The 26,386-nt window shown below is 41.4% G+C and overlaps 2 protein-coding genes across 7 annotated transcripts in view; one reads left to right on the top strand and one right to left on the bottom strand.

Annotated features, from left to right (window-relative positions):
• Window positions 1-868: 868 nt before the first annotated feature.
• SRI (sorcin) lies at window positions 869-16,055 on the top strand. The gene is made up of 8 exons (XM_063324793.1): window positions 869-1,020; window positions 2,142-2,225; window positions 5,185-5,254; window positions 5,989-6,032; window positions 7,242-7,389; window positions 7,553-7,666; window positions 8,183-8,241; window positions 8,895-16,055. The coding sequence occupies exons 1-8, from the start codon at window positions 970-972 to the stop codon at window positions 8,919-8,921; spliced, it is 597 nt and encodes a 198-aa protein (XP_063180863.1). The 5' UTR covers window positions 869-969; the 3' UTR covers window positions 8,922-16,055.
• Window positions 16,056-16,211: 156 nt separating this feature from the next.
• ADAM22 (ADAM metallopeptidase domain 22) overlaps window positions 16,212-26,386 on the bottom strand; it is a 136,779-nt gene continuing 126,604 nt past the window's right edge. For all 6 annotated transcript variants that reach the window (XM_063324791.1, XM_063324787.1, XM_063324789.1 and 3 more), the window contains 2 exons: window positions 20,313-20,436; window positions 16,212-19,043 (listed from right to left, as the gene is read on the bottom strand). In XM_063324791.1, the coding sequence (XP_063180861.1) occupies window positions 19,023-19,043; window positions 20,313-20,436 (145 nt within the window). In that variant the 3' untranslated portion in view covers window positions 16,212-19,022. The remainder of the gene's footprint in view (window positions 19,044-20,312; window positions 20,437-26,386) is intronic.

Below are 26,386 nucleotides of genomic sequence, written 5' to 3'. Positions count from 1 at the left end.
ACAGTACCAAAAAAGGACGTGTTTAACATAACAATGCATTCTGTGATACGCATGCACAAACTACTGACTTTATAGGCTTTATGGCCTTTTTCATAGAATTATACAGTAGTTAACAGATGGAAGGGAATTTAAAGATCACCTAGTTCCAACGCCTCTGACACGGGCAGGGACACCTTCCACTAGACCAGGCTGCTGAAACCCCCAACCAGCCTGGCCCTGAACACCTCCAGGGTGCTTTCCTGATTTTTGTAAATCACAAATGGTCGATTTTAAAATAACTTGGCACCCACACAAGCAATTCACCGGTAGAACACCTTCAGTGCTTTCCCAACACCGCAGCGGGTAACAGCGCGACACAGCCGGCCCCTGTCCCTCCCCCGGGAGCTGCGGTCCCCGGGGTGTGCCAGGGACACCGACACCGCCGCCGCACCGAGCCTCGGGGCTCCCCACGGTCGCTTCTTCCGAGCCCTGCGGCGGGTACCGCGGGACAGGCGGGCCTAAACCGCTCCCCTCCGCCCCACGCCTGCCGCCGCGGCCTCCAGCCGCCGCGACACTCCCCGCCCGCGTTCCGGCGGAGGAGGAGGAAAGGGGAAGCACGAAGAGGAAGGTCCCAACCCACCACTCCGGCACGGACAGACCCTGACGCACCACCGTGCCGCCCCGTTACTGAGGGGAGGAAAAGCCGCCTCCCGTCCGGCGGCCTCTACCACCCCGATTGGGGGGGGAGGGGGGGGCGGTGTAGACGGGGTGGAAGAGGTGGTCCCTCAGCTCTCGATGGCGCCGTCTTGCACTGTCTGGCTGCGTCGGTGGCTGTAGGCCGCCGCTTGCCCCGCAAGGGTGGCAAAGCTTCCAGCCCTGGCCCTTTCCGAAGCCCACGGCCCGTCCCGGTCCCCCCCCTTTCTGGCCGGGTGGTTGCGCCCGGGCGAGGCCGGACTGGCCGGGGGCGGGGGGGGCAGGTGCCAGCCGACGATGGCGTTTCCCGGGCAGCCGGCACCCGGCGGCGGTTTCTATCAGGGCGGGGTGAGCGGGGGCTGGCGGGACTCAGGAGGGGGCTGCGGTGGCGAGGTCGCCTGGCTGAGGCCGGGGGTGACTTTCCTCCCCCTCCCCTGAGGCGCCCTCCGGGCCGTCCCACCCGGGGTGAGGGGCGCCCGCTGTGGCCCTGCCCGGCCGCAGCGCCTCCGGGCGGAGTTGGGGTGGGGGGGTTGGCGGCTCTCGGCCCCGCGGCGGAGGTGGGGTTGCCTTCGCGGGCTCCCTGAGGCGGGGGGACGTCGGTTTTCCGGCTCTCCGAGGGGAAGCGGTGAGAGCCGCCTGAGGCGGGGCTCTGCCCGGGCCTCCCGGCGGCCTGCCCGCCGCTCCTCCGTTCCCTGGGGCGGCTCCGGGCTCCGCCGGCGGGAGGGGGAAGACGAGAGGAGGCCAAAACCCGGCAGGTGTTGCCGGTGGGCGAAAGTCGCTTTTGGGGCTGTCGCTCCCCACGTTTCCCCCATCCCGAGCCAGGTCTTGAGTCTAATATAAGGCTGTTTTCGCTTCCTGGGGCCGGTAAATAGCTAAGCGGCTTCGAAAAGCGAGGTACACCCAATCAAACTCCGGCCACTTCCAAAAAAAGGCATATTCTTATCTCGGGAAAAGAGATACAGATTCTGTTACACAGATTGTTGGTTCAGCGCAGTCAAACAGGTTTAACTTCTGTCACTCCATGATTTTCGCTTAAGAATCAATGTTACTTAAAGATTTCCATGCTTAATGCATATTCTTCCAAGTATTTTCCCTAGAGATCGGTCTTGCTCAACTTTTTTGAAGCACAAAGAAAAATCCGTAGTGCCTTATTACTTTTATCTTCGGTACCCCGTTTTCTGCTTATAGTAGACTGAAATTCAACCTGGATGAGATACACCATCTAGGTCAGTGGATTGCTCCTGTGCAAGGTTTTACACTGATCTGCTTAAATTGTAATAAATTAGTATATCAATACCAAGATCGTGTCGTGGGGGGTGGTTGATTGTTTTTTTTAAGGAATTTCTTTTTTGGTTTGACTTTTTTGCATGGTGTGTATATAGAAGTTAATTCTTAAGTAGAAACACTGCAGTTTCTTAACAGATAACGGAATCATTATTTAAAATTAATTTTCTTCTTGATTTCTAAAGTATGGAGGAGCTCCAGGAGGACCAGCATTCCCTGGACAAGCCCAGGATCCTTTGTATGGTTATTTTGCTGCAGTAGCAGGGCAGGTAAACTTACAACATGTTATTTATTTCTGTTTTTTGGGGACTAATTTCTACATTAGCTTTTGGAAGGAGAAATGCCTAGTATTTGCAGTGGGGAAAACTGTTGTTTCAAGTTTAAAAAGAAACAGAATGGTTTTACTTAGCCTATCTGCTACACGTAGCTGTATAGCTACACCATATAGCTATATACACGCAGTAATTACAGTTTGAATAGTGCTGTTGGTTTCTATGTAGTGTGTGTATGTGTGTGTAAATGCGTACTGATATATACACACGTGTGCATGTACACGCTATATTTCCTATGTAAGTTTATGTAGGAACTATATAGTTACATTAAATGTTGTAACTGAATTGTGGCTCAGCTCTGGATTGGGGAATGCTGCCAGCTTCAGGAGAAGCCAGAAACAATGGGAAGCATGGGCTGTGAAGATGGCCTGGCTAAAAGCAGGAAATGCTAATAAGAAAGAGGTCATTATATGATCTTAATAGACTCACAAATGGAAAAACAGTCTTGTGTTCTGCCAATATCTGGGTTTGCTGGTAGGATAGAGTGATTATGTTAGAGGAAAAAGCACTCACAAGTTTGATTGAGGCCTTTCTTTTTTCTTCCCTTTCATTCTGCACTGCATTTTTATTGTATTTCTTTAACATTGCTTATGAAAATATGTGGACTGTGTATTTTTGTAGTAAAGGGGAACACTAGAATGACCTTTCTGTAGTGAGGCAAGCCTCTCTGGTAAAGTGGAGCCCAAGCTAAATTCTGCCGAACGTGCTGACAATTTGCCTGCCAGCTGAGATGCCTCTGCATCCAAGTGCCACCTGGATGTGTGCCAGGAATCAGCAGAGCCAGTAACTGATGCTGTAAAAATGAGTAAGCCCCTAGTGTAAAGGGAAAGGGAGGTAACAGCAGACAGCATGCAGCCCCAGGGAGAAGAGGTGTCAGGAGGTGGACGTCAGCAAAGCATAGACTGTTCTCAGGCTTCTCAAGTGAGGCTTGGGTGCTGAAAACTGGGGAACCAGGGAGCTAATGGGTATGATAAATTAGTGCTTAGGAGTAGTTAAGTTAGTACTCTTAAATACTTTTTATTTGTAGAAATCATTCCTTATTGAAATAATCCGTGTAGCTTTTGAAATGTTATCCTTGAAATTGGAAGTCAGTTTCAGAGATCAGTGGCTGTGCAGAAGTAAAAACCCTGTAAAGAGACAGTGAAATGGAACAGATAAATTATCAGTTGCTTTTACAGCCATCCGTGCAAGCCTGTAAAAAGCCACATCTCACAGTTTTCCATGAATACTTAGTATAGAATTAGTAAGGTTTTTGGCTATGCTGCAGTCTGCGTTGGTTTTATGCTTATATAATGTTATCTCTGATCTTACTTTGAAGTAGTTTACAACAGAGATCTTGTCTTAGATTTGAGGAATTAGTTTTCTTTGTTTACAGAAGACAGTCAAAAGTATTGTTTAGAATCTTTATTAAATTAATTGAGTCTGTCTTTGTAGGAAGTGATAATTTTCTTTTTTTAGTCTGTTAGCAAAACCCCTATGCCTTGTATAGTTTAACTGCTTAAGTTCTACTTAAAAAAAAAAAAGCCAGGCATCTTTTTGGTAATGTTAGTCATGATTACAAACCGTGCTTTTCTGTCATCCTGCCTTTTTTAAAGTTATGCAGATCCTGCTTTGTTTCAGAAGGCACAAGGGCTTTGAAGAGATTTGCTGCTTAATATGCACGGCTGTTTCAAATATCTCTCTTTTTTTTTTTCTTTTTTCTTTTTGCCGCTGTGAATGTAAAGTTTTAAATACATCTCTATAGTTAGACTGGAGTAGGTAGGAAGCAGTTTTGGTTTTAGCCGCCATTAATTTTACATAGAATCAAAACGTTGCTGATCTTTTTTTCAGACCTTCTCAAATATCATTTAACATATTAACTACCATTTGTCCTATAAATAATGATACTTAATTTCTGAAAGTTAGCTGGCTGTGCCATTCCCACTATGACATTTAGTAGCTTATCTCTGTTCTTTAGAAAAGAAGAAAAAAAAATGCTTACTGGATTTAAAAACATTAGGAAGATGCTGAGGCAAATAAATTTGTTCAAATATAAAGCAACACTCTTTTCCCTATTTAATGCTTTACAAAAGTCACATCATTTCTATATCTACAGATATAATGTTCCATCCTCGAATGAGGTTAAATTATACTCAAACTCTCTGTGAACCAAACTTCATGTTGGGTGTGTGAGGAATGTGACCTAGAATTCCAGCACATTGCTTTCCATGAATTGGCAGTTGCTTTCTCTGTTTGGCCTCGAGCAGGATGCATTGAAGTGAGTCATTTTCCAAACCATGCAGATAGGTATCTTTTCTGGGTTTGTTTTGTTTTTCTTTCAAAGTGCTTTGCTTTCTGCTTTTGTTTGTTCTGCTAACAGCTGCCTAGTCCCAAAAAAATTAGATTTGTAAGTCTTAAGGCTGTCTTGAGAAGAGGGTCTGTATAATCTGGGTTCTAGGTTTCCTACTGTAGCAGTGAGACCATAAAGGTATAATCTAAAGTGACTACAATACCCACTAAGTTAAAATTAGTACTTTAAGGAAAGCTGTCTTTCTGTTCAAAATTTTGTGTCTTGGCTTCTCTGCATCTGGCTCTCAGGTATATGCTACCTCAAGTATATGATGTGAGTTTGAGGTTTTTTTAAAGTTAAGTTTAGAGCAAACCTGCCAACCCTGTTCATTTTTTAGTACTTCACTAGATGGGAAAGGTAGTAGATATTGCAAAAATACCAACTAAAGAAACATCATTCCAGATATGGGTTATAAAAGTCAGTTTCTGTCATACAGCAGACAGGTCATCAGTTGTTTTTTGAAGGGGTAGCTAATTTAATGTCACTGAAAGGGGAGTGGGTACTGAGAATAATCAGTCTGGGGGAGGGAATTAAAACAAAAGCTGATACATCTTCTTTTATCGAAAGGATGGACAAATAGATGCTGATGAGCTACAGAGATGTCTCACCCAGTCAGGGATTGCAGGAGCGTATAAACGTAAGTTAATGATTTAAATAAACCCCCAAATCCCCAACCCTAAAGCATACTAACTCTTATGCCGTCTACTAGAAAATACTTGTAATTGTGCCTTCTGCAGAGGTTTGGGTTTTTCTATTTGCATGGTGGAGGGGCTTTCTTTCCATATGGACTTCTTTGAAACGTAAATTCTCTGTACTCAGCTTTGTGCATGTAAGACTTCTCTTCTCAGCCTCCTTAGTTCCCCACTGCTGAGCTGGAGAAGTGTTTTGTTTTGTAATGGACAGCCAATTAGTAAAAAGATGTTTTGCTTTGTTTTTAAATTGAGCTTTGATATTGACCAAAAAATTCTGTGTCAGGACTCCTCTGTCAGGATACCTAGTGTTTGGGTTTTTTTACAAAGTCAAACTTCTGTGAGTAAAACTGGCTTCCTCAGGTGGTGCCTATGGTGAAATACAAACAACCACTTTGACTGAAACCCAAAAAAACCTTTATGGATTGAGATAAGAGCAAATTAATTTTAAATATAACTTGAATTGCCTCCAGGTTGTCTGCTGTCAGTTTTTCTAACAAGTAATGATTTAAAGCTCTTATTTGGATCAAAATATGGTATGGCTGTATACAGTGGAAGCAATTATATTTTATACATTATATTATCAGTATCTAATAAAAAGCAATTTAAAATGTTATGTTTGGACAAAGCTAAAAGTCAGTCTTTTAATATAACTTATTTTTCCTTTTTCTAATTTAAACAGCTTTCAACGTAGAGACTTGCAGACTCATGATCTCAATGCTGGATGTATCCTTTTCTATGAAATGTAAACATTTTTACATTATGTAAGCAAAAATAATAGGGTGCCCAAAATTTGTGAAATGCTTTGTAATTCCCATTCAGCTCTTACTTGATAAGTATTATGATCATTAGAATTGGGGAACTACAAAATTCCATTCTTATTAATTTTACTGGATGAAATAATAATTGTAATAAATGAGTCTCTCAGTGACTGATGTTCTTACAACAAGTGGTGTCCCTCTAAGCCTAGGGAACTGTTTCTTCATTGAATGCATGAAGAGTCAGGTCTGGCAGCCCAGAATAGAGTTTTGTGCAAATTGCTCGTTCTGCTTTTGAAAGTGGACAACATTGTTGATGTCCTTCCTAATGAATTTAGCATTTAGGTTGCCCAGAGAAGTGGTGGAGGCCCAATTCCTGGAGATATTAAAGGCCGGGCTTGATGAGGCTCTGAGCAACCTGATCTAGTTGAAGATGTCCCTGCTTACTGCAGGGGGGTTGGACTAGGTGACCTTTAAAGGTCCCTTCCAACCCAACACATTCCATTCCATTCCATTTGTACTGTACAGCCTGAATACAATATAAGTCACCCTAAATCCTGTTCCCTGAATGAATCAGGTCAGTATCTAATGAGATGGTATATGGCATTCAGCAGTAGGACCTATGGAAGACTTAGGTAAGGAATCTTTGGAGTTTTTTAGTCAAAACTTAAAATGTCATGTTCAAATGCTTTGCTGTTTAAAAAGGAAAAAAAACAGAAATGAAATGGGAAGGATTGTGTTAGCTCACCTTGAACAAACGGCTTAGAATGCGAGAGTACTGATATTATTATAACTTAAAGTAATTTTTTATTTTGCATCTGTTTGTATTTCGTCTGTGTATTTTATCGATAACAGTTACATTGTGGCAGGTAAATGAGAAGTGTGTGAACTAAGTTAAATTCACAAAGAGCAAGTAGTTTTATCAGGTTGCACTGAGAAGTGGGGAGAGCAAGTTCTCTGACCTTTGGTTTTGGTTGGTACTATTATCTCTGCGCTGTGGGATGCTGTAGTTAGTTTTCTACCAGAAAAATCAATAATAGTAAAATATTCTTAATATTGACCATCAAGAAAGAGCTTTTAAGTTCAGATGATAAAAATACAAATTTCCATTGGAGAGAGGGTTGGGTTTTTTTTAACTTTTTAAGTTAAGAAATGTTTTCCTTAGCTTTGGAATCAGAGGGATATGTCTGGCACACTGGGATTTAATGAATTTAAGGAACTCTGGGCTGTGGTCAATGGCTGGAAGCAACACTTCCTAAGTTTTGACAACGATAGAAGTGGTACAGTGGATCGTCAAGAGCTGGAGAAAGCCTTGATGAATATGGGTAAGTTGTGCAAAGTTCTTGCTTCTGACACTGACTTACAGCATTTCCCAGTACCAGTTACTGACCAGTACTGCAGTAACTGACATGTATTTCCAATTAAAAATGTGTTGGGGTTCTGTGAACTTACCTGTCTTTTCAATATATACATTTTATTTGCAAATAGGATTTAGACTGAGCCCGCAGGCAGTGACTGCAATCACAAAGCGATACAGCACTCAAGGAAAGATTACATTTGATGATTACATCGCCTGCTGTGTGAAACTCAGAGCTCTCACTGGTACGCTGGATTATAGCCTTGTTACTATCATCCCCATAATATATTTTTATTTAATAAAATCTGATTACTCAGTTATCTCAAGTTCAACTTTTATGTAACACAGAATAGGCTAATTTCAGTGGAGTTTACAGGCAGAACTGGAACAATTATAAATTATGATTTTTTTTTTTAAATCCCCATTGAAAAATCCATTTAAAACTAATGCAGCGTTTATTCCAGAGGCTAGAAGAGTTATGTTATCAAAATTGGGAAACTGTATTTATCAACATATGTTGTATATGATAAATGTATATGATAAATATTAAAATGTATTTATCCTATGGTTATTTATCATATTTAATATGACAAATATTAAGTACTGGAAATTAAGTCTTGGAATTAATTGCAGTATTCTTCCTGAATTCTCATTCATGTGACTTGGGGAATTTAATGGAAGTAGAATGCATTTTAAAAAAAAAAATTGTTAACTGTAGTTTTTCTTACCTGGTTTCTGTTTTGTTTTCTTAATGTTTCCAGAATGTTTTAGAAGAAGGGATACAACTCAGCAGGGTTTTGTGAACTTCCAGTATGATGATGTAAGTGAACTTTAAGGAATCCGTTAAAGTTACGGGGTAAAACTGAAGAAAAACTTAAAACTGAAGACAAGCAGTAATGATGTGAGTTTGTGCCTGTCTTCCCCATGCTTATGGCATGCTGAGAGAACAAAGGTTCTGTGTTTTGTTGAGTATTGTCTCAAAAAGTTTTCACATAGTTTATAGAGTTCTGTAAAACGTCATGCATTTTTGTCTGAGCTTCTTACCAATGTGGCTCAAGAAGATTTAAGAGGCTCCATGGCTGGCTAACATCACTTTCTGTGATTTTTTTTTTTTCTTTCTTGTATTATATTAATGCTTGGTAGGCATTTTTCCCAGGAAAGGCTGGGGGAGGTGTGGTGGGGGACAGACACAAATCGTACTTGGTCAGGTTTGTAGGTCTTGGCTTCCTGGCCACGTCTGCGCAGGAAAAGGACAACACTAGATTCAAGTATTTATGGGGTTTTTGTTGTTATTATTAAGGAGATGTTTTGTTTTAATTAACTGTTAGCTAATTTTCATGTTGAGTTTCAAAGCTTTGTTGTTCATGGACTGAATTTGTTTACAGAAAAGGGTAGTGACAATGGGTATTTTAGAAGAAAAAGTGAAGACTTGTTCTCTACCGTACATCTAATAAGTGTTTATTCTTTTTTCAGTTCATACAGTGTGTTATGAGCATCTAAATCAAAAGGAAGCAAGCCGTGGATGATCATGATTAACATTCCAGTTTGTGTTTTGCTTTGCCAAATCTTACAATGATTGTCTTTCTCAATATTGGAAATTGCATATTTTATGAAGGTATCGCTTTACACACTTGCATTTTTTTAGTTTTGACGATGACTATAAAGTACTCACATACTGTCTACTTTAATCTTCAACCTGTGACTATTAAAGATGTTTTTATTTTCATAAACTTGCAATTCACTATGTATAACAAATTATGCAGATAGTAAGTTTTTCTGGAGTGCAACTTCCCTTTTCCTGTCTTAAACAGTATCACGTGTAAGATGATACATACTCTTTTGTCTTTGATAGCATAAGACACATGTACAAACTGAAAGAGCTTTTGGAATGATCATTTTAGGCGGGTCTGTTAGAACGTCAGTAAGTTTAAGTTGCTTATTGTGACAGCTAGCTCTTTTCAAGATGAAGTCTGAGTGTAAGACCACCTGATAGAGCTTCAGGGATGCGACAAAACATAGCAGAGAACTCCTCCAGCACTGTGCTCTTGTATAGGGGGCTTTTGTTCCAATAAGGTTCTTGCTCCGTTTGTGTCACTATATAAAACACTTTTAAACATACAAAAACTCCGCTGTGTCAGTGTATACATTAACTTTCCCTTTAACAATGTACTTTTAAGCTGTCAGACTTCGGTTACGTGTAAATTAATGTTTATATCTATCTCTTGCACTTTAAAGCCTAAAAAGTAGCCTTTCCTGCCTCTATATGTGAACTAACATACAAGGGCCAAACCCCGCTTTGAAAAATTACTGTTATTTCAGATCATGGCAGTAATTGCCAATGCTGCAGAATTTACATGAAAGCAGATACCGAAAGGCAAGACTTCTCTGCCTGAGATTTTTCAGGGGAAAAAAAGGTGGTGGTTTTTTTATTTGGTGGGGTTTTTGGTTGATTTTTTTTTTTTTGAGGGGAAGATTGACATTGTGTGGGAAGACAGAGCAGCATAATTGTATGGAGGTAGTTCAAACTTTTTTCCAGTTAAATAAGTTAATGAAATTTTTGTTAATTTTGTCACTTCTACCTACCGCAGAGGAGTGGTAGCTGTTCTTTTGCTAACCTTGTAAATGCAGAGAATGCTGGAAGAATGTTAAAAGGAATATATTTCTTATATTAGTGGTTTAGAGCACTTTTGGGGAGGAGCCTTTGCACTAAGGAATGAAAGCAAAACTATACCTGCATGTGTGTATATAGATACATATGTGTGTATGTCACTGGACAAACTCACAAAATCTTTGGAGCAGAAATCTTAATTGAAGATACTATTTTATACCCTGTCTTGCCAAGAATACTGTAAAATCTAGGTCTCTAGTTTCTGGGCTGTAAATTCAAAGCTGGCTGGTCTCACTTCAAGAAACAACTAGTACTTACCACTTACTTAAATTCATAATCCTTTGTATATCACTTCTAGTTGCATTTCAGAAGCTAGTTCTCTTTCTGCCCTCAAAAATGAATTTTAAAGGCATAAACATGATTGTGCTTCCACATTCTGGTAATTGTATGCTGTCCTGTTGCACATAAAGTTGGGAAACAGACATGGACAGTTACAGCAAGTATTTCTAACAAAACGACCAAAGTCCATAAAGGTTTGTCTGACTGAAGCAGCCAACATCAGTCCTGTTGTAGTTTGACATTTTGACAGCTGATGAAATTAGTAAGAAGCAAAGGCTGTTCTTCCTGTAGGGTTTTGATTAGACCATTTTGCATAAATCCAACGTTCATCCTTACACTGTTAATTTTACCCTAAAAAGGATGAGACGTCTTTACCAAAACGCTCATTATCTGCACATTTCTCTCATACTTTTGCTTAATTGTGTTTCTGGTCTTGTGCTGGGTTTGGCTGGGCTGGAGTTAATTATCTCTGTAGCAGCCCATAGGGTGCTGTGCTTTAGATTTGTGACTAAAACAGCGTTGGTGACACAGCAGTGGTTTAGCTGCTGCTGAGCAGTGCTTGCGCAGTATCACAGTCGTCTGCGTTTCTCACTCTGTGACCCCAGTGAGTAGGCTGAGGGTGGGCAAGAGGCTGGGAGGGAACGCGGTGGGGACGCAGCTGGCCCGAATGGACCAAAGGGCTATTCCGTGCCGCATAACGTTGTGTTCATCACTAAACCCGGGGCAGGGGTGGGAAAGTCTCTCCAAAGTATCTGTTGCTTTGGGACCAGTTGGGCATTGGTCTGCTGTGGGAGGTGGTGAGTGATTGCCTTTGCATGGCTTTCTCCCACCTCTTTTTTTTTTTTTTCCTTCCTTTATTAAGCTATTTTACCTCGATCTGCAATTATTTTTTTGCTTTTGCTCTTCCAATTCTCCACCCACCACAGGCCTGAAACTACTAATGAAAGAAAACATCAGGCAATAATGAATATAACATTCTTGTAGAGAAGTGTAACTTACTAAATGATCTGAGACCCCCCTGGATGTTCCACGCTCCTATGCAGGTATGAAGTTATCCAATAGATCATGGGAATTATTGATGAAATAATATGTGGGAGTAAAATCGTGCCTACAAATAAAAGCTTGACTTGAAAAATATGTTCAGCTTATTTTGCATACTTTTTTTGTATTTTTTTTTTTTAATGAGAGGCAAAACAGGTGTCTGGAGCAATGAAAGAGGAGCAATAACAAACATGCTAAGTCTTTCTCAATTTATTTCACCAGGCTGAATTACTGTTTTGTCACCAACCAGCTGCTGGGCAGTGAAATGGTGCAAGAACAACAGTGTGAACTAACATTGTTTTTTTCAGGGATCTTCTTGTAATCACAAAACAGAAAACTGAAAAACAAATGGCTCCAAAACCAGGAACAAGTTCTAGCTTAGCCAAGAAACAACGGCGTTTTGTTCTCCGTGAGCATTTCAAAAATCCATGGTATTCACAGGGACTGATAGCATAAATCATCTTTCATGTTTAGATATAAACTAAGATAAAAATACGGTTACTAAGGAGTGACTACAGAACTTTTAGCTAAAAAAAAAAAAAAGGCACCTGAAACCTATGTGAAAATTGCTTCTCCATTAAGAGTAGATTCCGTGGGCAATTTGAATATGCAAGTTACCTGCTTTAGAGCTACAGCTCAGAATTAAGGGTTTCCCTTTCCCAGAAGGCACAATGGGAAGGACGGTTATATGACACTGAGTGGGGTGATTGGTCTCAACCTTTGTGCGAACAATTGGGCATAGTTTAGAACTATTTTTTTCTAGGTTGCCCTCACATGCAAACCTAAGGAACGGTAATTTTAGATTTGTCTTGAGAACAGTAGAACCCTAAGACAAAGACTGGGAAGGTCACAGGATCATTTTCAACCCTGGAATTGGAAAAAATAACATCTGTATAGCCTTTTTTTTCTATGCATACAACATCTTTTTTTACCGACACTATAAAGTAGGAAGGGCTAAACGTAAGGACTTAGGAGAACAAAATCCACGCAGCAGTCTTTGTCATTGAAAGTCACTTTACTGATGTTACAATATGTCGGTAACATTGAAAACCACAGGCATTTGTATTAAATACTCTCATCGAAGTGGATACTGTGATGCTGTTATTAAAAGTGAGGAGGAATTTAGAACCCCAAATTACAATGATTTGGTTTTATAAAAAGCAACATTTTGTTTAGCTACATGAAAGCCAGATTCATTCACTTCAACAGCCCAATGCCTGTAATGTTTATGACAAAAATATCACACTCAAAGCGAGGAAGTTGTAAATTGCAATGCTTCATTTTGGTGTTTGTCAAAATCTTATGTTTCTATTACGTCAGGTATGTTCTTTAAAGGATTTTAACAAGCAAGGACAACATTATGGTATAGATTGGTTGGTTTCGCTAATACTAGCCCAGCCCCAGTGGTGAAACACAACTCTCCTTGCCTCTCTAAATGTTTTACCAATAAGGGCTAGTATGAGTGGAAAAAATAGATAGCTGCTTTTTTACAGCAATGCCAAAGATAAACATTAGCACAAAATGAAGCTGGCAGAGCCAATTGGTGTATACACCACCCCAAAAGCTTTGCTGAAAGAGCTGGTCATACTGTAAATAGTGTTTTCTCAGGCGGATTAAAAATTCTGTAATGCTTTGCTATTCTGAAAAAAATATTTTGCATTTATGCAACAATAAAAATAAGTACTGTATTCTATATAAAACACTACCTATTGTAATATATTTTTACCCTTAAGAAAAGAAAAATCAGGTTATATATTCACAGTTTGAATATGTTCTGGACTGTATTTCCAAGCAGAAAATATGCAGAGTCTTTATACAGGCAGTGAGCAGGAGTCCTTGTACCAATAATCAAAATAAATCAGCATTTACTGTTATACGGAGCCGTACGATATTGCATGATTAGCTGCTAGCACCACTATACTTACAAGGTCAGTCAGGCCTATATACAGAACGTCTAACGTGGTTGTAAAAATAGACTCTCCATGCTAAAGTTAGAATATATAAGGTCTTAAGGCCTCATGTTAAGATACCTTTTTCTTAACCAAAACTTTATTTTTTTTATTCAGAGGAATACAGAAACAGAAAAAAAAATAGCTTGTTGCTTTGACATTTTATGCTTTAGTAATTAAAAACAGTGTAAGACACCTATACTTCCCCCTTAGAGAATGTGTTTAACTGCTCTGTGCTTACTTTCCCATTTCCTCATCTCATTCTGAGTTCTACTGCAGTTACGGTCTGTCTACCTAGCAGAAGCTCTTCACCAGTTTAAAGCTGGCTTAGCTAAAGGGATTTTGAAACTGGTGTAGACTGGATTTTAGAGAACTAAACCCACCAGCCCTGACCAGGTGAGCCAATTTTGAAGTCAGGTAGAAAGTTTCTCAAGTGTGAGCAAATAACCACATTTCTGTGTTCTGAACTTATTTTTACTCCTTGTTTTGGTTACTGGGCTGAGATAACATAGTGATGGTGACTGCTGTAGTGCTTTTCTAAATAGTTGCAGAAAACTTGTGGAACGACGAGATACCACGTGCTGGGTGTATGAGCTACTGTTTCCAAAGCTTCAGTTTACATCAGCATCCATCCTTGAGGCACCACAAATGTTTTTTGTAAGCTGACTTGGAAGATACTCAGGACAAAGGAGTTTTTTAGTGTAGATGATAGGCATTACTTAATTTCCTGTGGAAATCCCACTTGAAGAGTCCCATCTGTATTGCAGCTATGTCTACTCACTCCATTTCACTGTTTCCTTTTTTCCTGCTCTATTAGGATAATAGTTCTGTGCACACAGGAACGTTACCCCACCATGCAGTCGTGGGATAACAAGCTGTACGTATGTGTGCCGTTTACTTGTATTTGTCTTCGGGAAATCTCATCACAGTCAAATCCCATATTGCTGATGTCTTACATGGTTTGGAAGCCGCACAAATTGTCTGATGGGTAATCCATTCTGGACAAAAAACTGGCTTCAGAGGAGACCAGAATGCTCAAGCTCTTTAAAAATGAGGTAAATAATCTCACACTGTGGTTGATAACAGTGTCCCAAACAGTCTGCTAATGACACAGATAAATAACTCAGAGAAAGAAATGGATGAAATAGGACACAGCACAACTTTTAGGTTCACCGACTTAAGCCTTCGCAATGCCAGAGGGTGAAAGAGACGCAGGATGGCTGAGACACCAAATGGTTTTACCAGTGCAAACTGCACGTAAGACATGAAGCCCCATCACCAACCTACCTCTTGTAGCGAGAGCACAAGATGTATTAACAGCCCCAGAAAGATCTTATCCAGGCCATCGTGTGGAAAGGTGACTAGTTTGATCTTAGCCAACTAACTCAAGAGGCTGTTAGTGGGTGTAATTATCATTCATGGAAATGCTTTTCAGTGGGAGCAGAACGGGGATGGAAGAGAACAGGAGCTTGCTGAGTTTTACACTGGAGCGTGATAAGTTTGCTTACAACAGCTGGGTGTGGGACTCAATGAAGGAGCAAGTCCTAAGAGCCTAACTTCTTACCCTGTGGGATTATGGAGTCTCATCATTCTTTCACGTTGCATCCTGTCCTACTCACTAGTGAACTCATTAACAAAACAACTGCAAATTCGGTCAGAATTTGTAGTATATGCATGCCTGTAATAGTGTATGTACCTACTCTTAGCTCTGGTTTTGAAAACGGTTGTCACATTGGTGTTGACAAGACCACTCACTTCATTTAAAACCAGCAACAGGGATTCAGGTAAGAGGACTTCAGTACATGAGCTACTGACACAGGTTCTTTCTGATTTTAATGCAGGCTATAGCTCAATTTGTTTATTAGCACAATCTAATGAGTACACCAGCCTAGCACGTTCAACATCTCATAAATCAGGAACTCTTACATCATTTGGAAGTAGCTATCTTCAAAGTCAAGTCACACTTCAGATAACTGGCAAGTAGTGACTTAAGTTCACAACTTAAGCAAAGATAGGCTGTATAAAATTATCAACCTCCTTAAAACTACTTACTCAAATATAACAAAACTGTATGTAAATTATCAATCATCACAGCCATTTCTGGTATATTGCCTGAGTGTGTTCACCAAAAGTCTACAGTATGGATTACTGACGTTCTTACGTTAACAAATCCAGAATTAGCAGGTACATTTTTACTTGTCAAACTGCAGCACCATTGTGCAGCATTGTTATTTGGATATGATCTCTGTTTTCCAGTCTCCATCAGTTAGTCATATTATTTTAAATTATACAAGATTCTTCTCCCATGTTGAAATAAATACGTAACACCAACTTAAGTGTAGCTCATCCTGCAGGTCCATATGGACAAGTACTTCTATTTGAGAAGAACTGATAAACGTCCCCACTTCAACAGGCATCTACAGCATAGCTGGCAATAACTAATTCATTTATTAAAATAAAATAAAAATAAAACAAAAGCATGAGTTTCAATGAGTGAAAATGACTGAGCTATCTTACTGATGATACAAGTACTCTGTTTTAGACTGGATGAGGTATTATGCGGCAATTTATATTGCTATTGCCAGTGTAACTAACTACAGTGGATAAAAATATTTGCAATCTTCAAGGTTATTAATCCGGCAGCTTTCCAACACGCTACATTTTAGAAGTAGGAAACCACAGAATGCAAGCATTCTCTCCGTCAGCTCCACTGGCTTCGGAGGCTCGCGCAGCTCTGCCACTTCACGTCTTGTGCAACAACAAGGTCTCCAAGTTACCAGCCTGATGCGAAGTTCTCTGCAGAAGAATTTTGCAAGAACCCAAGTCCTGTGATGTTCTCACTCTAGACCGTCAAAAGTGAAAGTCAATATTTATTTAACTTAAACTTAGTGCTCAGAACTAGACTTCCAGTCACTACATAGCTCTAAACGTGGAAGTGACTGTTAAGAGTTACACTACACACAGAACTGTATCATCATATGCTACGAATGAATTATACCAAAACGAGAAAGAAGCTGAAGGTACACACTACATTGAGAATACAGTCAGGAGAGCCATTTGCTTGCAAAACAAGAAACTACGCACATTACACAAAGAGCCAGTATGTTACACCCTGTTCAGTCTGCCAAATCTTGCTGCTTCTTGGTAAGGCAAAACGGAAAAGGGAGAGTAAACAGTGGTAAACATAAAATATGCACAGAAGTCTAACAGGATTATTCAAAATTACATGCCAGTTTGTATCCAAACAAAATACCATAAAAGGCACATGATGAACAGTCCAGTTACTAAAGACAAGATACTAACGTGTGAGGGAAAAACAGCTTCCACGGAGTAACACAGCGGCTGTCGGGTCAAGCATAATGTCCTAATGTGGGTGAACTCCTTGAGGGTCCTGCTCAAAGTCCAGTGAAATCAATAAAAGACACATTGATCTCAAGTGGTTACGGCTCAGGCCCTAAGTTCATGAGCTACGCGCTACCAACTCTCTTTAATCCAGTTACCTACACTCAAAGTACATCTTTGCAAAAAATATTCTTCAGTGCTGACGGATATTTACTCTTCACAAAAGTGCAGAATCTTTTCCTAAAGCAATTACAAGTGACTGGCTCCTTCCAGATGGTCTGTCTGCATCCACTCGTACTCAGTCATATTTGTCTCTCTCCAAAATACTTACCAGAACCTGTCGACTGTGAAGGAAAATCATTTGAACTCCAGTAGTTCGAGTTCAAGGCCAATATTTTGTCATAATCCAACACATAAAATATAGTGTTTCTAAAAATCTTACATACTTTACAGTTGCTGACATCTTTAAACATTTCTTAATTTAATCTTACATATATTTGACTTTATAGAGAGACTTAAAAGTTAAAAAAATATATTAAAAGGCTGCAAGTGTCGGGTTCAATTATTAAAGGAAACACATGAAAGAGGTAGAAGATTCAGAAACACCGTAGATGTTCCCATCACAATAATATCTAATTGATCGCACGGCTGTTGGACAAGGTATTTAACTGCACCACGCGGAATCGGGTGTTTTATTCTGCAATGGTACTACCTGAAGCTAATATTAGTCAATTTTGGAGAACTGGAGAATTATGAACTGATTTAATATGGTCCAGTTTCTTACTGACTGAAAACTCCCACTCAAAAGACGTTTGTTTTACAACCTTTAGAAGTCTCAGGTGTTAGAAATCTAACCATCCGCTTATGCAGAAGATTAACATCTCCATGGTAAAGGGTTTGTATCCCCTACCTCGGTTTTTTAGGCTAAACTCAATTGTACTCAGTTTAATGCCCCAAAATTTGTCAAAGGGGCTTCAGGGGCAGGAAGCATAGCATTCAAGCGCATGGTAAAGGTGATTCCAGCAACAAATAAAAGACAGCAATGAAACTGGCCGCTTGCCCAGCACTGTTATTATCTAGTGCAGCGAAATCGTTACGCTTCTCCTAAGCTACACCTTGCCGTCTAAAACAGCGCCTCAAATGCTCTATCAAGAATACACAGCGACTCTCACCAGGAGGACTTCACACCACCACATCCTGAACTGATTACTTAGAAGCATTCCCACATGTCCAGCAAGCCTGGACTGCACATTGCTTAAAGGCTCTGTCTCTGTTGTCTGCTGAATCATTCTCCGTGATGCCTGCGAGAGGGTACACCGGTCGTCTCACTGAACAACGCATTCTGGCTGGTTCCTCTTACGATGATTTAAGACAAAGTGCTGCTGTACTGGTTTCTGCAATCTACCACGCAATTGAGATTGTCAAGACAGTATAAGATACTGAAAAGATAGCATAGATTTTGGTCAAACACCAGTTTCTGAGAGACACGGTTTTACAGTACTGTACTTTCTGTATTTCCAAAGATGTCTGCTTGTAATATTAGAAAATCTGAAGTGTGATGATGTTAGTCACGACTGTTTCTTTAGGCATTTGGCAAAATACACTTATGTATAACAGCTATTTTTGACATTATCAAATGTTTACATATATACAATCTGTATACTGAGATTATAAACATGTAAGGTAAAAAAAAAAAGATATAATCCTTGTTTGTTTGACATTTGTGTCAAATAGTTGCCTTTCAAAGTCTGAAATCCTGTCACAAAAAAAATCCTATATTTCTTACTCCTGCATGCTAATTTCTACTACAGTATGTTGTTTATCCCTTACATGTGGAAAGTAAAGAACACAAGGTTCATGCATACAGCGTACAAGTTTACATCAGCTGGGATCTCCAGGAGGCGCGCTCCCAATTCCACTCTGGTCTGACTCGGGACTGCAATAAACCAGAAGAAAACCTCTCTTAGGCGGGACTGGCAAGCGGACTGCAGCTGGGATTCTAGGTAAGTGTATCTGTCATCAGGTGGAATAGCCTTGTCGCGTCCGGGCTCATTATCCCCTGCTATGATTCTGGTTGTTCATCCAATCCACAAAATACTAGTCAAGGAAAAAGAAAGGGGGAAAAAAAAAAAAAAAAAAAAAAAAAAAAAGACTGCTTTTTTCCCTTCCAGATGAGAGGAGGTTCTCACTGTGATCACGGGCATCTCTGTTGATCTTTCAAATCGTCTGAAGAGCAGATGAATGTGCAATGACTCAGTGACGCTGAGTTTCTATAAAATTCGAAGTAAACAGTTCTGATGTCACCCCAGGAAAGCAGCGCGGCTAAATGGACGTCTCCCATAGCTGGAGGGGAAAAAGGAACACAAACACACACTGAACACCAGGATAAAACAGGCTGTTACCCAAACAGCATGAGGTGCTCGTTTGGGGAGCTCCATCTACATCACTTGGGTCACCAAGGCTACGCTCTTGGTCTGCCCCCAGCCTCTGGTGGGTATTGTTCAGACCACAAAGTCAGCAGTCTCATGCGTTCCAGCGTGACTTGCAGCTGGCACAATAACTGTCCACGGCGGGGAGTGCAGAGAGCTTGAAAGAAAAATGTCGGTGTAGCATCAGCTTTGTATTAGACAGCTGTTACCTTACGCTAACTAATACTGGTGTAATTTCACACACTCGTCTGCCTAACTCTGCTCAGGGCAGCATGAACTTCTGCCATGGGTTTGAGCTGGTTCCCAAGGCAGCTCCAGGGATGAGAAACATCAGCACAGCCCTTCCTCCGAGCTGCTCTGCTCCACATGCGCCTGGGAGATGCTCTGCTGCCCCTCACACAACTTCCTGCCCCGAGCAGGGCACGGGGGTAGCAGCAGGCAGGTCTGTCCCCCCAGCAGTGCTCCACTCCTTTTTTCGTTGGAAAAAAAGGACAGAGAGCAGAGACGGCAAGCTCATCTAAATCAGGAACATGAATTAACGCCATCACAAGTAAAACTCCTGAAGTAAATTTCTGAGTTTTTTTGCTTATTCAAATATCTGCTATGTCTGAATTGACACAAAGGAAGCTATGGCTTGTGTCGCCTTTCTCTCCCTGCGCAGCAGCATCACCATCCCCAGCACACTGCAGCGGTTCCTGACCACCCTGGGGGGCCAGGGTGGGCTCAGGGCAGGCAACAGCAAAGTCCCTCCAGATCTGCAAAGGCTTAATACAAGCCCTCCATATCCTCCTTAACTGCAACCTAGTCACCTTTCCGTAAAGCTGGAAAGCAGCCATTCCCCAGCCTGCATGAAAGCGGCTGGCTGTGTCAGCCCCACGGAAGGGGTAAGGGAGGAGATCCAGACGTGCCGCCTGCTCCAAGGCTGCCCCAGGCATGCTGCCAGCTTGAAATAAGACAACTAATGAAATCTGGGCTTCAGCGCAGGTTTAAGAGCCATCCGAACGGGTATCTGTAAACATCGCCACCGAGGCTGCCCTCATCGCTGCCAGAGCCTCGGGTGCGAAGGAAATGCCAGTGCTGCTCTCACTGCTAGTCAGAGACGCTGATCTGCCACGCTTTCCTTCCGAGAAACTACCGGTCACTCAAGTCACTGACGAAACGCACAGAGAAGAGGGACACGTACCCTGGCACTTTGCCTGTTGGCTTTTTTCTCCTCGTCAGGAAGCGGTGGCATCGGGTAAGGGTATTTTCTGCTGGAAGCAATAGATCCAGTGGAGGAAGATGGAGACTTTGCAGGAGACAGTGTCCTGAGATGTTGAAACACACACAATAAATGGGATGTCTTTGGGTCCTAGCACTGCAACAGCAACTGCCATTACTCTGAAGCTTGGTTCGGAACCAAGTATATAGCTTATTATTAGCTCAATATCAGGGGGATAAAGCTGTTCGATCAGTAGTCTAATAATTTCATGGTACGAATAAAGATATTTATAGCTTTCAGGAACACTGGAAGAAAAAAAATAAAGTTTCCTACTTCTTATTAGAATTGTATTGCGTAACAAAATCAATTTCTTAAACTGTTTTATATGGTACTGTAATTAATCATTATAAAATTAACAAACCAAATCTGCAATTAAATAAATACAGAACTAAAAGACAGACACGGCATTATGAAGCCTAAATAGAAATAGTGATTGAGTAAATACAAGCTGAACAGTGTCTTCTACCAGTGATTAAATGGCAATTATCAGTGTCTTTATGTACATCTCACACATCTCCTATATTGCTACAAACATAGCGAATAAATCTGGTATTTTATAACACATTAATTTACACAAATGCATGCACTTGGAGGCCAAACTGTTAGTTGTGAAGTAACAAAGGCATATACAAGGTGCTAATAACAAATTATTAGACATGCAAGCATCATACAGTGCATATTGTTCCAGCCAAAGAAAGAGTCTGATGAGAATATACAAAAATGGACTGATTTAGTCAATGGCAATCAGCATTTCTGTACAAGGTGAGTAGAGTAAGCAGGAGCAAGTAAATGTTTGTATCACATGAAAGGCATTCTTTTCATGTCAATAAGGCAGCAAGCAGCACATTATTGACTGAAATTTTATACCCAAGAAAAACTCTTATGCTTCTGTTTTGAGATTCTGCACTTTTCCCACTTGAGAGGTTCCTATCAGGCTCTGAATTTGGGCAGAATCAAAGGGAAAAAAGTCTCAAAGTAGAAAAATCGAGCTACCCTGGCTGCCTTGTTCTGTTCTGCAGACTGAGGGCATTTTTCAAAGGAGGCCTCCCACTAGTGCAGGCACATCACCCAGGCCCTCCCTGAGCACCACTGCCTACCATCTCCTGAACTTAACCTGTCCCTGAAGATGGATGGTTTCCCTCGGTTTCTACAGGCCCCTCAAACACAGCAGGGGGGCTGGGCGTTGTGCAGCTGTAGACCCCACTGATGAGCACCATCACTCATACTGAGGAGCCACAGGAACCACCCCTGGCAGACAGCCCCGCATCCCTGCTTCCGGGATTTGCAGGATCAGGTCCTTTCCTCTAGAGAGAACTACAGATAAGGCAGGGACTCTTTTGTGTCTGGAATTGTTCTATATCTCTATTATCTTTAAATAATTATTCTTTTATTTTGGACTACTGCATCATTTTGTTGTGTCTGAAGCTCCCTACAACAGCACACTCTCTTGTCTCCCATACAAACAATGATTGATGGTAGCCACGAGCAACAAGGCGTCAATGGAAATTACATGGTGACAGCTCCCCAGTCTGGCTCATGACGGTCTAATGCCTCATGCTGTAGCCTCTAAGTTCAACAGCATGTACAAGATTTAGGTTGGTACAATTATCCAAACACCGAAGAGTACATCTTCAGCACATGCACTTTGATCACCCATTAGGATGAACTGGACATGCACGAACGTTTTCAGAAAGAAAATTTTAAACAGCTACTGCATTATAAAGCAAAGCGTTCGTGTGTCCACCATCACAGATCTGGGCACCAAACTGCACATGCAACAGGCAACAAAACAGTTGTTTTGTGTTTTTTTTTAAATGCAGGGAAAGGTTCTCAACAGTGGCCTGCTGTACAAGTCCTCTCATCTGTGCCCACACTTGGACTGATAAAGATCACTAACAAACTATTAGAGGATTTAGAATCAAAAAAATTCATGAATTTTGCCCCACAGCTGCAGGAGGATTTAAAACCTTCATGTGTAAATTTATAAAGATGCACCTGGAGATTAGAAGCAAGGAACTGGGCAGGTGTTAGATCTGACTTGGCAAGCCCTATCAGAAAGCTGTTTAGATAGGTACCACAGCCAGGAGGTGGCACACAGAATGAAGGCATCTCCCACCCCTTGCACCACAACCAGGCACAACATCGCCTCCTGCACACCACAGGCTCTTCCCATGGGTTATTTCAGGCACCACAAGAGGTCATGGTGAGAAGGAAAGCCGTGGCCAATATACCTGTGCATCAGGCTGAGTAGATGATCCTGGAAGGAGCAATAACCCCGCCAAGGATGGGGCATTTTGAACGTTTTCCTTGCACAGTAGGTCCTCTGACCAGGATCCCTAGCTGAGCCCATAGCCACGTAGCTTTGCACCATAACTCAAACACAGCGCTGCCTTTTCAAAAGCTTTTGAAGCCCAGACCTCCAGTGTAGCTGCCTACGTTTCTTACTTCTCAGCCCCACTTTGTGTTGCCAGCTCACCTATGGTTTGTGCACCTAACCAATGTGCACATCGCTGCTCACCTGCACGTGCAAAGCTACGGCCAAATACATGGAGAATGCAGTTGCACACTTCAAAGAAATGACCTCGCCCTCCCCTCACAGGCTCTCGCCCCTTATTTCTGCTACACAGGTTATGTGCTGGTTTTTGTCATCTTCAGTGCCATCTACTGAGACTGTAAAAACATATCACTGCTCACAGATCTTAGGATGCGTCTTGTGTGATTAAGCGTAGTTGGTTGAGGTGGTTTCGATCGCTTTTCAGGTCCTGCCCTGCAATTGTGTATGTGCTGTGTATCCCAGATTTACAGGTACTTTAAATGAGAAAGAGCCACGACCTTTCTCATTTACAGGATGGAAGAAAGACAGCATTCAGGGACACTTGCGGGTAATGCTGGGGTTAAAGGTAGGCAAAACGTTGCGGTTTGGTCAAGGGTGGGATCCATTTAGCTTTCACTGGGGTTTCAGTTCTCCTGCTATGACATCCATTCGCTTTCATGCCAAATTTCATTTCCAGATGAAACTTACAGAAAACAGCTAGGAAAGCAGACTGGGTTGCAGACTGCATTCTACCCTATACACGCCTTGACAGTTTCAGAGGTTTTACCACCAACCCCAAAGCCATGCACCTCAAGGCACTGCAAGAATATCCATTTCTGATCAGAAGGCAAGATGTAGTGGCAACTTCATGTCCATCTTTCTGTCCCGGAAGCTGAAACTGAGAGTGTGGGGAGACCATGCTGGGATTCACAACAAAACGTGGTGGCAGCAGGAGGACACCTGCACGCGCTCTCCTGCAGCCAGGCGCCTGCCTGCTCTCCCTTCTTGGAACCCAAAAGGGGAGACTGTTGGCCCACAGGAGAAATGTGTCAACCTGGTCACACAACTTGTCTTGCGACTTCGAGTGTCATTTTAGCTGAACGCAAGGCAGGTGGCCCTGACAGATCTGAACTGTTCATCAGCTGTGCTTGGTTCTGTTTTGCAGAATGAAATAATTTAATGGCATTCACTTAACATTCAACCTGGTGAAAGCACTTCAAGCCCAAATGTAGATACTATCAGCCTAACCTCACCTTTGCTGCTGTAGGTTCAGCTCTTTGTAGGACATCGTTAGCTTAAATTATCCTACATTAGGAAGCTGGGATCTTCTAAAAACACTGACGTGGCTAAACATTTTAAATGCAGTTCGTTTTAAAACCCACAGATGTGCACAAGCTTCCTCAGAAAGTGCAGCAGCAGAGGGGAGGCTCGGCTCGTGGGGGGCTGCAGAAAAGGCAAAGGCTGTGACAAGAGCCATCCAATTTAAGCACTGCAGAGCAATGCCCCAGAAGCAGGCACTCACACGCTTTAATGAACTCTTTTCCCTAACTCTGGAAATGAAATCCTGACCTTACTGACATCAACAGGCATTTTTTTCATTGGCTGCCATCAAGGGCAATATTTTGCTTTGGTTGTAATGCAGAAAACTTTTTTCTTTTTTTTTTTAAGCACAGTGTAAAGCTGCCTCAGCGAGAGAAGGGAGCTAATGGCTGGTCACGGCTCGGGCCTCAGCTGGATGCTCACAGAGAAAGGCAATGGACCTCAGAGCAGCAGAGCCAATTCTGGCTAATGACCAGCTGAGGAGGAGCCAAGAAGAAATTGAGGAAGAAAGCAAGAACACCAAAGCACAGAAAAAACAGGAGGGAAATGGATAGCCTGTTGTCTCCTGCCCTCCATGCTCCTTACCAATGCCTTTCTGATATGGAATGGCCATTTTCCCCCTGGGTATGTATCCTCACTCTCCATATAGAAAACTGTTTTCTTTGTAAACTATTTTTATAATATTTAAACAACTCCCATAGAATCTAAATTACTGTAAATATTTGCATTAAATCAAATGTAGGCAGCTCAGTGCTTCAAAAGGTGCCTTATAGTCTTTTTTGTCTATAATTATCTACAGAAATGCCACATATTGGGATCTGACAGTTTATTTCCTGATACCATCATGGCTCCTGAGTCTTTCGAGACTTAGTGAGGATTTCGAGTAATCCTTAACCATATTTTCTAAGGTCAGTCTGTACAGTAGCCACTGTAATTGTCAGTAACAAAAATAAGTAGTAGCATCATGCTGGTAAAACAGCGCACCTTGCAGCAAAGCTGCAACCGGGCAAAGGTTTCCTGCCTGGGTTTATTGCTGGGGTTACACAGCTATGGCCTGGCACGTAAAACTAAAATTTAGCCTAGACTTTGAGCAGTAAAATGAGATTTTTCTTTACCGATCTTATTTTCTTACAGAAGGGTATCCCACAGCTGGGAGCCTTCTGGCACCAGAGACAGCAGCTACTACTATTATCATTAATAAAAAGTAATTACATAGAAATACCCATTAGACTTTGTAGACTAAGAAAAAAGTTAATAACTAGGACACGAGGTGTCAGAGAGACACATTTTGATTTATACAGGGTTTTTTTAAGCTGATGGAGAAGGTCTTCGTGATTACTAATATCTCTATTTTCTGAAAAGCTGCAGCGTTCCTACGAATTGTTGGAAGTGCTTTTGCCTTTTTTCCCCGATTCTACTTCAACTTTACCTGCAACAGCACCAGTCATCAACACATTATTCCTAAAACTATAGGGAGACAAGCAAAACAGCAGTGTTACTTTCAGGGCGTCTTTAAAAGAAAAGAGAAATCAAAAATGATTAGCAACAAGAATACTACTCAGCTAATTAGCTGGTGTAAATGCCTTATCCAGGGTTACGATTCCTAAAATGTAGGATCAGCCAGACAGCCTGACTTCAGCCTGACTTTCTGGCTTACCAAACAAGATTTGTTTTGTTTGTACATCACTTCACAGGCTCAATTCTTAGGAACAATGTTTTACGGTCTGTGACAGATTGACCAAAATTGCATCTGAATTTTAGGGAGAAACTGTTCAGTTAAACCTCTCATAAGCCCATGGCAACTCATCCCAGGAGAAGAGTTGATCCTTTGCCTTCCATAATGTGCCTGCAGAATACTTCCCCATGGTTACCTCAATTAATTAGGACATACAGGTTTCAAAATTTATTCTAATTTCTTTCTCATTTCTAAAGCTACTGCTGCAGGCAGTCATTAGTAAACTTCTATGGTGTAAAATTTTTAATTTATGTTTCATCCCTGCTGATATACAGCCCTCAAAACTCACACGGGTCAGCTTAATCCTCATCTACATGCAAAAAATGCTTAGTTTATCTCAAATACAATTAGAAATGTGACTCATTCAGTGCAACAGCTGACAACCCTCAGGAGCAGGGTACGCTCCCATTAATTTAATCTAGCTACTAAATCAAGATATACCTATATTAAAAGATGAAAACCAAATTAAGAGTATTCACACAGGAATTTAAACCTGTATAACTAAATCATTTAAAGTAACATACTTTAAGCTAGTGCTATCTTCATATTCCATCAACATCTGTCTTTATTGTGACCACAGGGCTTCTGATACAAACACCCTGAAAGACAGCTATGGCTTTAGATTAT

Source organism: Chroicocephalus ridibundus, chromosome 2 (genome assembly GCF_963924245.1).
Source record: "Chroicocephalus ridibundus chromosome 2, bChrRid1.1, whole genome shotgun sequence".
Taxonomy (NCBI): Eukaryota; Metazoa; Chordata; class Aves; order Charadriiformes; family Laridae; genus Chroicocephalus; species Chroicocephalus ridibundus.
The sequence above is the reverse complement of the archived record's forward strand: the minus strand, read 5'-3'. Positions and strand labels throughout refer to the sequence as shown.

Coding starts and splice junctions, on each gene's coding strand:
- SRI (XM_063324793.1), top strand. CDS start 970: ATGGCGTTTCCCGGGCAGCCGGCACCCGGCGGCGGTTTCTATCAGGGC. Junction 7,667..8,182: donor GAAACTCAGAGCTCTCACTG/GTACGCTGGATT, acceptor TAATGTTTCCAG/AATGTTTTAGAAGAAGGGAT. Junction 8,242..8,894: donor TGAACTTCCAGTATGATGAT/GTAAGTGAACTT, acceptor TTCTTTTTTCAG/TTCATACAGTGTGTTATGAG.